Source organism: Tetrao urogallus (assembly GCF_951394365.1).
Source record: "Tetrao urogallus genome assembly, chromosome: 19".
Classification (NCBI taxonomy): domain Eukaryota; kingdom Metazoa; phylum Chordata; class Aves; order Galliformes; family Phasianidae; genus Tetrao; species Tetrao urogallus.
Window position 1 is genome coordinate 2,129,775 of NC_136832.1, and position 11,832 is coordinate 2,141,606.

The following is an 11,832-nucleotide window of genomic DNA, read 5'->3' on the forward strand; positions in this document are numbered from 1 at the left end:
TTAGTCGACGCCCGTACACCTTTGGGAAAAATGAATGCATCCCACTTTGCTGGGGCTGTGGCTCTCCTGGTTGGAATGGAAGCTGCCGGGAGGCCAGGACAGATTCTAGAAGTAAAGACTTCAGTCTTGTCAAACTGTTCCATTCAGTCAAATGGAAGTCTTGTGCACATTAGCAAGCGTTTCTGTAGGCTCTTGCTGCAGACAATATATGTAGTGAGAAACTATGGCTGACAGAGCTAGGAAACGTTTAGGGACCTGAGGGCTGACAGAGCTGGATTAGCAACCCTTCGGGAGCGGCGCTATCGGGGTCTGCAGAGGATGCTGATAGAGGAGCCCAAGAACATGTTCTTTTTTCCTGTGGTTGTTAAGCACTGCTTTGGTTACATATGTGCGTTTTTTTCCCCACACTGGATTTTTTTTTTCTAGAAAAAAAAAAAAATTAAAAAAATGAATGTTAAAGGTCGTAGGAAGGTCACTGTGATCTTCTGACCTGCAAATTAAGGCTAGGGTAGGGAGTTTGTATTGAAAAGTAGCTGATACTGTACTACTGTCACTATGTAGATTCATTAGCCTAATGAACTTGTAGCCACAATGGACTGATGTGCAATTAATCCTGTATAAGTACCCATTAATATGAGATCTCTAAGTCGACGCTGTTACACGTGCAGAGGGAACTTAGATTTGCTGAAAGCCAATGGCTGAGAGCAGAACCCTCGATGTCACAGCTCACGGGGGAGGAAAAGGGGCAGAGCAGCTCCGGCCCTGCTCCTCGTGTGCACACACCTGCTGAGAGGTTTCTGGCCCTTCCTCACAGCCCTGTTTGTTGGTGCTGACAGCAGGCTGGAGCCCTGCGGCCCACGGGATGGAGCTGGCTGTCATCTGTGGGGCACAGACCCCCAGCTGTGCTCAGGATGAGCTCCCTTTGCTTTGGCTGCTCCCTGCGCAGCGCATGGCAGCTTCTCATCAAACCGGGGTTGGTTTTCAGCTGTTTCTCCAGTGCTTGGTTCTCTGGGGGATTTCGTAGGGCTCTGAAGGGTTGCAGGATTTCGCTTGTTTCTACACTAAATCTGTTGTGGGTTTGTCAGGTTTGGGGACACTCTGCCGTTCCCTCTGTAGTTGTTTAGCCGGATCTTAAGGACCAAAGGGAACATTTCATGAACTGGGAGAAGGTGGGAGTTCAGCACTTCTGAAAAGCAGCATCCAATCCAGTGCGTTTCCAATAAAGATTGAGGATAACTCCCACCTTGGCCAGATGCAACGTGTGCTGCACTGCCAGCCCTGCAAGGGCACTGCTGCAGAGGGAATGCCAGAGTGCTTCTAAGAGAATGGCTGTGGCTGTTGGACTGACAGGGAAACCTGCACCCGGCGTGGCTGCGTGCACAGTGCTGTGCTGGCAGGGCACCCCGTGCTTCTCCTGGAGTGTTTCCATCCCACCCCAGAAAATGTACAACCGTAGCTGTGTGTGCTGTGTGTGTTTCTGAGTTCTGAGGTTCTGGAATGCTGTAACACCACCTGGGCCGTGTCCCTCTGTAACATCAGTTCCTCCGCTGACGCACTGACATACGGAGTTTCTCTCGTATCAATAAATCCTAACGATAACCTTGACAAAAGAGAAGTTCTACTTTTATTTTTTAACTTAGGGCAGTCGCTGTGGGTGTGAGCGATCAGGAGCTGTGTCTGCGCCCTGGGTTGGAAGGAGCAGAGCAGTGCCATGCAGCTGCTGTATCCTGAGGTCGCAGATGGGACGGGGCTCCGTGGGGACCTGGAGCATCCAGCATCCAGCATCCTGCTCGGTGCTGCACTTCAGTGCGGGGTGTCCTCATTAAACCAGGAGGACCCAAAGACCCACAGTGCCTGCAGCATCACAGAGGTTTCCCAGGTAACTGCTGGGAATGCCCTCATCCCACCCCGGAGCTCTGCTGTGCCATGGCAGCCCCCAGGCAGAGTGTGCTTTTCCCTCCCCATCCGCACCACATCCCTGGGTAAGTGCTGGAGTTTACCCACAAAGTCGGTTCATTTCCAGCAAATAGCTCAGGTTGGGACAAAACAGTACCTGTGAATCCTGGGTGTTTTGTTTTGTTTTTAAAGGCACTCCTAAACATAACGAAGGGAAATGGCTCTGGGGGGACAAGCAGCTCCATGCAGCAGGCTGTAATTATGCTGTAGGGCATCGAGGGGAGCTTCACAACTGTGCTTTCATCAATTTAAAACAAGCAGAGAAAAGTTGCTGGTGCTGCTCTCCGGGGTTTGGGTTCAAAACTGAAATAATTTTTGCATCGAGGATATCTGAAGATCTCCTTTGAGTAAATATTTGTGTGAACACAACGCAGGGTCAGTGAGCTGACGGATCAGTGTTGGTGGCTGTGGGTGATGGGGATCTCATTGGTACGCAGCTGGGCTTCCTGAAAGGCTTTCTGCACTGCTCTCTGATGGCTTTTGGATGGAACAGGGCTGGGGTTGGTGAGAAGATGCTGCCATCAGTGAATTCCTGGTTGAGAAGGCAGAAATGAGCTTGTATGTATGTATGTATGTATGTATGTAGGCTTTGCAGTGGGCAGAGGTGTGTGGGGCTGGTGGTGACATGGTTGGGCTCTGTGCTCCCAGCCCTGGAGGACAAAGAGGAGCAGAGCTCTGGAGATGTGAGGCCATTGGGGTCAGGGTAGCGTGAGCCCTCCAAGGACAGCAGTACTGATGGCATGGAGGTTGCAGGGCCTGCTGCTGCAGTGGTGGCAATGACCCAAAGGTGCTTGAAGGCATTGGGAAATCAAATGCAGCATTAGGAATTTGGGGAAGGGCTCGGTGCATGGAGAAGTGCTCCCATGCTGGGCACTGGCACTGCCTGTCCCATTCTGTCCTGTCCTGCAGTGCTGGAGTGGGGCCAGGGCTGCTCCCTGCTCTGTGACCCAGGGATGGAGGCGGCTGCTCAGGGGTGGGTTTTTAGATCAATGGCTGCGATGTGACCTGCAGAACTGGGGGATTTCTCTGGTTTATTAATGAGAAGGCCAACAAAGAAGCTCAGCCCGCAGTGCTGATCCCTCCCCCGAGCACCGCAGCTCGTATCAGTGTGATTCACTTTGTGGCAGATCTGTGTTCTCTGTAAGCCCAGACCTGAGCTCCTCTGATCGCCCTGCTTTTCCTTGCTCATAAACAGAACGCTTTCTCAGCCCCGCCGTTACTTTGTTCATGACCAGAGGTCCTCTGCCCAGCCTGTAATTATTTGGGCTACGTCATCTGCTCAGATTTATCATCCTGCACAGCTTCCTGGTGTTGCAAGAAGTATTGAAAACCAATGGGAAGAAGCCACCGAGCTCCTCCAGCTCCAGCAAAGGTCCTGCAGGCACTGCAGGAGATGTGCCAAGTGTAACGAATGGCTCTGCTGGCAGCTGTTGAAAGCAGCTGGGAGGGAAGTGCTCACTCACGGCCTTATGATCCTCGTGCATCATCCGCCTTTATCTTTGAGGTTCTTTCCAAGCCCTGGATATGCAGGGATCGTTGATGGGGTGCTATCACTGGTGTTTCTCCTCTACTTGGGTTTCAGGGACACTGGGAGATCCCCAGGCACAGCAACGCTCTGCCCCGTGCGCAGCTCCACGTGGGCACCCGCACGCTCTGTGTCTCTGTTCCCTTTCCAGCTATGAGGGCTTCCTCCCTCAGTACAAGTACCAGTTCGGAGAGACCTATGGCAAAACCACGTACCGCCTGCTGACAGACCCACACATCCGGAGGAGCCCTCGCTCCGTGCTGGCGCCGCTGTGCAAGCCGAGGTTCATTGAGGACTTCAGTGGGACGCAGCACGGCCTGCAGCCCTTCCTCCCCGAGCACCCAGGTGAGCAGAGCCCAAAGTGCCCGAAGCTGTATGGGTTTGGTCACCAGTGAGGTCTGTGCCGCCTGCAGTGGCTCCTGGGGGATGTTGTTGGTACAGCTCCACATTGCCTGCGAGCTCAGATACCTGCAGAGCTCGGGGCGAAGCCTCAGCCAACGAGTGCGTGTGTGTTGGCGTCTGGTGGGGGGCAGAGAAGTTTAGACCTCAGGTTGTCTTTGCTGGGATTGAGATAAATGGCCTCAAGTTGCTGCAGGGGAGGTTCAGGTTGAGAAGAGCGATAACGCATCGGCACAGGCTGCTCAGGCAGTGCTGGAGTCACCGTCCCTGGAGGTGTTCAAGAATGGGGAGATGTGGCACTGAGGGACCCTTTAGCTGCTGAAACTTTGTGTCTTTTGTAGCTTCCTGCAAACTTCTGCCCTTCCTGCTCCTCCCAGCCGCGTTCTGCAGGGCCAGGACTCCAGCAGGCAGCGTTGTTTGTTGTTCCCTGGCTTTGTTCCTGGATGTTGCCATTTGCATTTCCTTGGGCTGAGTGGTTTGAAGGGACCCAACAAACCAGTCGACCTGGTTGATGTCTGTCATTACTCTTTGCCATTGTTCTCATCCCTCCCAACCCCACCACTGTCTGTAGCTGGGAGCTCAGTCTCCTGCTCACTGGTGACGTGCTGGGAACACAGACATGAGAAGCACCGTGTGCCTCCATTCCTCAAACCTCCGTTGCAAGCTTTGCTCAACACTGCCTGCCTTCCTTAGGCACAATATTGTGCACAGCTGTGGCCAGAGAGCCCCCGGCTGTGCTGCAAATGTGGCCTTCAGCAAGCTCAGCACCCAAAGGATTGGGATCTTCAGTAAAGCCTTGTTGGTGGGAACAAAGGACATTGTTGGGTCCCACCCTCTGAGTCCCATGTTGAGTTTTTCCTGGAATGCTGTTGGGCACAGTTGTTGGGGATGTGGTTGTGCTGAGGCTCAGGGTGGCCATGCAGGCATTGTTGAGGGGATGTGGATGTGGATATGGATATGGCACAGGCTGGTCAGGAGCTGCTTAGAGGTTCCTTGTGTACAGAGGGATTTCATTTTTGGCAACCCTGCCCATGGTAGAGGGTTGGAACTGGATGATCTTTCCAACCCAAGCCATTCTGTGACTCCTTTTCCTGTCAATGCAATTACTGGTTTGCTAGCTGAAGAAGAAAAGCAGGGATGCAATACTTTCAATAGAAACGTAGGAAACATTAAGATAACCTTGCTTTAAAACTGGCATGCTGGGTTGGAAAATCAATTTAATTGAGGGTGCTGTTAGCCTGGACTGCAGCTGATAGTGCTGTTGCACAGTGTACGTACCCTACAACATTACATACAACATATGTCATTTATCTTATAATCAAGGGCCTAAATGCTGGCCAATGGCCCCATACCTGTGCAGGAGAAAGGGGCAAATCCTGCGGCCAGTGCTGGTGGCAGTGTAGATGCCATAGAAAAGGCAGTGGTGGCTGTGGGCTGAAAGGAAAGACTTAGAGAACAAAAGTGGGAAGGATTTGGTCTGTTTAAAAACAAAGCAATAAATTGGACACAGTAAGTTTTCTCCCGAGGAACAGCAGTTGTTCTCCATGAGCACTGAGCTGAGCGCTCTGGGTCTGCGCTCCTGTCCTGAGCAGCAGGAGGGGCTGCGGGCACAAGGCTGGCCGTGCCACATCCCATCCCATCGTGCTGCTTCCCTGCAGGGTACTTCCCTTACGACAGAGCCAGAGCACTGACCAACTTCCCAGAAGCAGATTTTGGGCCGAAGCCACCCGCACCAGGGCCGGCAGAGGGGGAGCCGATGCACGCGGAGGCCCAGCATGGCCATGGCGGCTCTGGGCTGAGTGGGTGCCCACCGAGTGTGGCCTGGGATCCCTCAGGGCCACCGCAGGGCCGGCTGCCCCCAATCTCTGCAGCCGGTGGGCAGGGCAGGCTGTGCGGAGCTGCAGGAACCGGGCAGGTGAGACCTCAGGGGGGAGGTGTGAGGGATGGGGATGGGTGCTGGGGGAGGACGGGGGCTCAGGACCGCCCCAATGTCTCAGGGCAGTGTCCCAGGGCACCAGCAGCTCAGGGCAGAGCCGTTCCCTAAACATCGAGCACCAAAGTTGCCCGGATGTTTTCAGGAGTAGCAAACACGGCTCACCACCAGGAGGACGTTTTGGTGGGCACCCAGTTCACCTGGGTTTCCCAGTGATCCCTCTTAGAAGCACTGGGATTCGGCTTCAACTCTCTGGGACGGTGCTTTGCTCTCATTTCTGCTGGAGCCGGCACTCATGCAGGGCTGGCAGCCAGGGCTGTGCTAATCCCTGAAAGGCCGAGATCAGAGATTAGAGATGTGACGTTGTGGAACCAAAGCTGCTCAGAAGGGCCATCCCTGCTCCCGCGTGCAGCCCTTCAGCTCCCTGGCGCCCTGCAGGTCTCACCCGCTCGTTTGGCCTTAGAAATTCTGGAGCAGCTCTATGGAACAGCAGAAGGACACCGTGGCAATGGCGGTTGGGATGAACAGGTTTTGGCGGTGATGGAGGTGGAGGGGAGCAGGTTTTACCAGCCGTGTCTTACATTTCTGCTTTTATTTTGAGCCTGTGAGAGCCGAAGGTGTGACGCTGCCAGCAGCCGTGGATTGGCGGCTCCCCAGGCTGGATGTGCCCAGAGTGATCCAGCAGAAGGTCATCCCAGGTAGAGGGGGAAGATGGTAAAAAGCAAAAGGGCGTTTGGAATAAATCTCACCTCTGACATCCAATTTAAATGGATGGATTTGAATTAAGTTTTTCCTTCCTATGCTCTGCCAAGATCTTGTATTTATTGCAGCAGCTTCTGCTCCCAGCCTGGCTGAGTTTTACACAGCGTGTGTTCCATCTCCATCCACAGGGTACGCTGGATTCATACCACGATTCACGTGGGCCCTGGGCACAAATTACCTGCAGGGTGTGAAGGAAGCCATGGCTGAATTTGACAGACAGCAGGTAGGGTGCACACAAGGCTGGTTGCAGCCATGTCCTCTCACCTGCATGCCCAGCAGCAGTTTTGTTTGCAGCAGGACTGCGGGTATCAGTGCAAGCAAAAAAACACCACTGGGCAACGTGCTGGAAAAAAGGGCGAGAAATTAAATTCTGTAACTTGTTTCCTTGGGACACGAAGGGAGGATAAATGAGTTCATAAAAGGATTAAGGTTCACGGGAGGCTGTGAAAAACGTAGCTGTGGGTGCAGGACGCCCTTATGCAATGCATCCTTCACATCAGGGTGGTGATGGAGGTTTTTTCCTTTACTAGCATTGCTTGTCTCTAAAAGATGGACACCTGATTTCTACACCCTTCCCCAAAAGAGGAGAAACACCCATACTGTAAAGCTCCCATTTCATCCTCTCACAGTAGCACTCCTCTGTACCACGCTGTATAATCCTCCTACCTGAGAAACGAGCTCCCTCCCACTGTGGTTAACAGATTCCTCCATGCTACCAGATTGGATGTGGCCACAACCCACTATGCTGCTTGCCAGCCTGCCCTGCCCCTCACTCACGAGGAAGCCCCTGCTTGGGGACTGGATGCTGCTCCCCATTACAAGGACCAGCAGCGCTCAGGCTTGCTGAGATTATTCGCAGCACATGAGGAGCTGAAGGGATGAGGAAAAAAAAAAAAATCACACCAAATTTCTGTCTAAGATGGCTTCAGCCTCGGAGCCTCTAATCTGCTGCCCTAAATCTCTGTTGCCCCAGGTTACGTGCTGAGATGTGCCGCGGATCATTTCTTGCTGGCTGCATCAGGCAGAACAGTGCAATCCTCTCGCTTCAGTGCTGCTCCGGGAGGGCAGCAGGAGGGCCAGCACTGCGTGGGGCTCCGTGGGGCCCTTCCCCCTGCCAGGGCAGCGCAGACTTTGGGGGGTCCTGCCGCGCAGTCCCTGCTCTGTGTGACCTCACAGCAGGTGCCAGAGGCTGATTTACACTCTCCCTTCCGCTCACACATCCTAAGCCTTCCTCTTCCTCCCAGGCTGGGAATTAGGTGTTAATCACCACCAAGGAAAAGCGGAAGCTGTTACAGGGGTGACGGCAAACAGATGTGCAGAGTCACAGCATGAGGTGCAGCAGGAGCCGATGGGTCTCAGCACATCACCATCCTGAGCAGAAGGCATCCGGGGTTTGGGGCCGGTGCCAACTGCAGAGCTGCAGTGTGAGGTCTGTGGGGCCTCTGCCAGAGCCCATAACTTCAGGGAGGGGAGGGGAAGCTGCAGTGTAACTTAGGAGAAAATGGAACTGTGGTGAGAGAACTGCTTTTCGTTACTTTGAGTGCTGCCTTTAATAAGGATTCAAAGCGCACAGCTCTGTAGCAGCGTGTTTTACAACGAAGGGTGCTGTTTATTCTTTTCCAGCTTCTGGAGAGGAACCCAATTCACAGCTTTGGCAAGAGATTTCCCCAGACATACTGGCCTGGCAGCAACATCTACACCAGTGCTGGACTGATACCAGCCTACACAGGCTTTGTCCCACGTAAGTTCATCAGCTGAGCAAAAATGAAAGTCACCAACACTGATTAATGACCGTCGTTACGTAGAGCTGCATTACGTAGTGCTGCTGGTAGCTGCAGTGTCAGAGCAGAGGCAGTTCCTGAAGTGGTGGGGGGGGAAGGCAATGCATTCCAGTGTGCTCAGTGCAGGGGGGCTGGGCTGGGTGACCTTTAAAGGTCCATTCCAACTCTATGGGTTCTATGGTTCTGCTTACCTGTGTACTTTACCCTCTGCCAAAAGCCCCCAGCACTCAGCACAGCTCCCTGGGGGAATGGGGACCAAGCTAACAGCCACGAGGTCTGGCTGGGGGATGCGTATGAGCTTCAGCATAATGAAGAGGAGAAAGACAGAACAGAACCCTGCACCCTAAAAGCAGGGACAAAAATCAACTGCTCGAAGCGTTACCTCACGCTTTAAAAATCTTCTCACTCTTTTCACCTACAGAATTGGGCTTCTGGGTAGGTTTGAAATTGGCCACCTGCTTCTCTGCATAGACGCATTTCACTGCTCAGGGCAATTTCAGCTCTTATTTTCACTCTGGAAGGAGAAACCTTAAGACAGAAAACCCCCAGACCAGTTACAACCATTTCTTTTCTCAGGCAACTGAGAGAGCAGCCTATCTATTTTCTGTCCAGCTATCCTGCGACAGAATAAAAGAAATCCACAACGCTCTTTGGCTGCATTGCTGGAGCTCTTTGGTGCAATTCCCCTGCAGCACAGCTGCCATGAGCTGTAATGCCCCAGCTCTGCACTGCTGCACGGCTGCAGCCTGGGCGAGGGCAGCGTTCCTCCCTCCAGAACCACCCACCTGCATCTGAAAGGCAAATTGCTGGCACCATCCCACTGCCCTGGCAGACACTGAGCTGCAGCTTACAGCAGCCCGCGTTTCTATTCTTTTCTGAGCTGCTCAGCTCTCCGAGGCTGAAGCCTGACCCAGCACCTGTAATAGGAGTCCATGTGCAGGTACCTAAATTTAGATGCGGCTTAGAGCTGAATTTCATCCTGCACATTAAGGGTTTTCCCCTCCATTGCCGTATCCCACAACATGAACAACTGGTGCCACCACCACACAGGGAGGGGAAGTGTGGCCGCCATGCTGAGGGCTGCTGCTCAGGCCGTGTCTTGGGCTTCTCTTTTCCAGACCTCCGCCACACCTACGCTCTTACTTTTGGAAACAGCACCCGCAAGGCTTACGAGATGGAACAAAGGAGACGAGCCTGTGCACTGTGAAAAATGCTTTAATGGTGCCTGTACAGCATTGGAAGTGACTTGAAGACGAGAGAGGGAACACAACACAGAGAGAAGTTCTGAATGACAGTTCATACAGCTTTAAACAAAATTTACAGGTGTCGTCAGCATAGCTCTTACTCTGCCTCCTCCTCAGCCTCCTCCTCAAACTCCCCCTCCTCCTCAGCAGTAGCATCCTGGTACTGCTGATACTCAGACACCAGGTCGTTCATGTTGCTCTCAGCCTCTGTGAATTCCATCTCATCCATGCCCTCCCCCGTGTACCAGTGCAGGAAAGCCTTTCGGCGGAACATGGCCGTGAACTGCTCTGAAATGCGTTTGAACAGCTCCTGGATGGCTGTGCTGTTACCAATGAACGTGGCAGACATTTTCAGGCCACGAGGTGGAATGTCACAGACCGCTGTTTTAACGTTATTAGGAATCCATTCGACAAAGTAACTGCTATTTTTGTTCTGGACGTTCAGCATTTGCTCATCTACCTCTTTCATGGACATACGGCCTCTGAAAACAGCAGCTACAGTCAGGTAGCGGCCGTGCCGTGGGTCACACGCAGCCATCATGTTTTTGGCATCAAACATTTGCTGCGTGAGCTCTGGGACGGTCAGAGCACGGTACTGCTGGCTGCCACGGCTTGTGAGGGGGGCAAAGCCAGGCATGAAAAAGTGCAGGCGGGGGAAGGGAACCATATTCACCGCCAGCTTCCGCAGGTCGGCATTAAGCTGGCCTGGGAAACGCAGGCAGGTGGTGACACCGCTCATGGTGGCTGACACTAAATGGTTCAGATCACCGTATGTTGGCGTAGTTAACTTCAGTGTTCTGAAGCATATGTCATAGAGAGCTTCGTTATCAATGCAGTAGGTTTCATCTGTGTTCTCCACGAGCTGGTGCACCGACAGCGTGGCGTTGTAGGGCTCTACTACAGTGTCTGATACTTTGGGGGAGGGCACGACGCTGAACGTGTTCATAATTCGGTCTGGGTACTCTTCACGAATTTTGCTGATGAGGAGAGTGCCCATGCCAGAGCCAGTGCCACCCCCCAGAGAGTGAGTGAGCTGAAAGCCCTGCAGGCAATCACAGCTTTCTGCCTCCTTTCTTACAACATCTAATACGGAATCAACTAATTCAGCACCTTCAGTATAGTGGCCCTTTGCCCAGTTGTTTCCTGCTCCGCTCTGACCTGGAAGAGAGCCATTTTCGTATTACGTTACGGTCACTGCTTCCTGCTCACAAGCAAAGCTTAAGAGCATCAAGGCTCTGCAGAACCCCCACAAAAGCTTCCATCTCACCAAGCTGCGGTGGCACAGCAGCACCTCCCGCAATGACTCGGCACAAATCTCTCTCCCCCGGCCACACTCCGACCCTTTTCCTCCTCCCGCCGTCGGTACCGGCAGCCGCACGGCCGGTTTCTCTGCCGTTCGGCCCCACACCAGGATTAACCCCTCCCGGGGCGGAGAAGCCCGCAGTGCGGCCCGGCCCTGCCCACCCCGCTCACGGCTCGGCTCCCTCCCCCGCTCACTCACCGAACACGAAGTTATCCGGCCTGAATATTTGACCGAAGGGCCCCGAACGCACCGAGTCCATGGTGCCGGGCTCCAAGTCCACCAGCACGGCGCGGGGCACGTATTTACCGCCTGCAAAGACAGGGAGAGGCGGTGAGCGCGGGGCGGGGCGGCGGCCGGGCGGGGGCCGCGGGGGCCGTACCTGTGGCCTCGTTGTAGTACACGTTGATGCGCTCCAGCTGCAGGTCGCTGTCTCCGTGGTACGTGCCCGTCGGGTCGATGCCATGTTCGTCGCTGATCACCTCCCAAAACTGCCGGAGAAAACCCCGTCAGCGCCGGCGTGCTCGGCCCCCCGCCGGCCGGCCGCTCCCTTGCCCCCGCGCTGCCCCCTGCCCCGCCCCGCCGTCCGCACCTTGGCCCCGATCTGGTTGCCGCACTGCCCGGCCTGCAGGTGCACGATCTCCCTCATGATGGCTTCAGTGCAGCGACTGCCCAGCCAATGCCGCTCTTCCCCCCAACTGACGGCGTCTGGGGGCCGCCAGACCTTATATAGCAGCGGAATGCGCGCGCAGCCTCTTCTCCCCGCCCAGACGGCCATCCGCGGCAGCGCATTGGGTACTCATAACGAGGCTCTAAAAATATGGAGTTCTGATTGGTTCAGGCACTGCCACTCAAATATGGGTTTCTGTTGGCTCCGCCCTGTTTGTCTGTTGATTTTACTGTCAGGCAACCCTGACTCACACGCGCCCGCC

The 11,832-nt window shown here is 54.2% G+C and overlaps 2 protein-coding genes across 5 annotated transcripts; one reads left to right on the top strand and one right to left on the bottom strand.

Annotated features, from left to right (window-relative positions):
• Positions 1-1,926: 1,926 nt before the first annotated feature.
• Positions 1,927-9,563, top strand: CIMIP2A (ciliary microtubule inner protein 2A; the record flags this gene model as incomplete). Its single annotated transcript, XM_079544903.1, has 7 exons — positions 1,927-1,982; positions 3,633-3,826; positions 5,539-5,795; positions 6,415-6,511; positions 6,704-6,798; positions 8,199-8,316; positions 9,475-9,563. 7 exons carry the CDS (start codon positions 1,927-1,929, stop codon positions 9,561-9,563), a joined length of 906 nt encoding a protein of 301 aa, XP_079401029.1.
• Positions 9,564-9,583: 20 nt separating this feature from the next.
• TUBB4B (tubulin beta 4B class IVb) lies at positions 9,584-11,549 on the bottom strand (the record flags this gene model as incomplete). Of its 4 annotated transcripts, XM_079544907.1 has the most annotated exons (5): positions 9,584-10,060; positions 10,667-10,758; positions 11,102-11,212; positions 11,283-11,391; positions 11,493-11,549. In XM_079544907.1, 5 exons carry the CDS (start codon positions 11,547-11,549, stop codon positions 9,698-9,700), a joined length of 732 nt encoding a protein of 243 aa, XP_079401033.1. In that variant the 3' UTR covers positions 9,584-9,697. The 4 variants fall into 4 exon arrangements, with proteins under 4 accessions (XP_079401033.1, XP_079401030.1, XP_079401032.1 ...); XM_079544904.1 differs by having other exon boundaries at positions 9,584-10,758; XM_079544906.1 differs by lacking the exon at positions 11,283-11,391 and having other exon boundaries at positions 9,584-10,758; positions 11,513-11,549.
• Between the last annotated feature and the right edge of the window lie 283 nt (positions 11,550-11,832).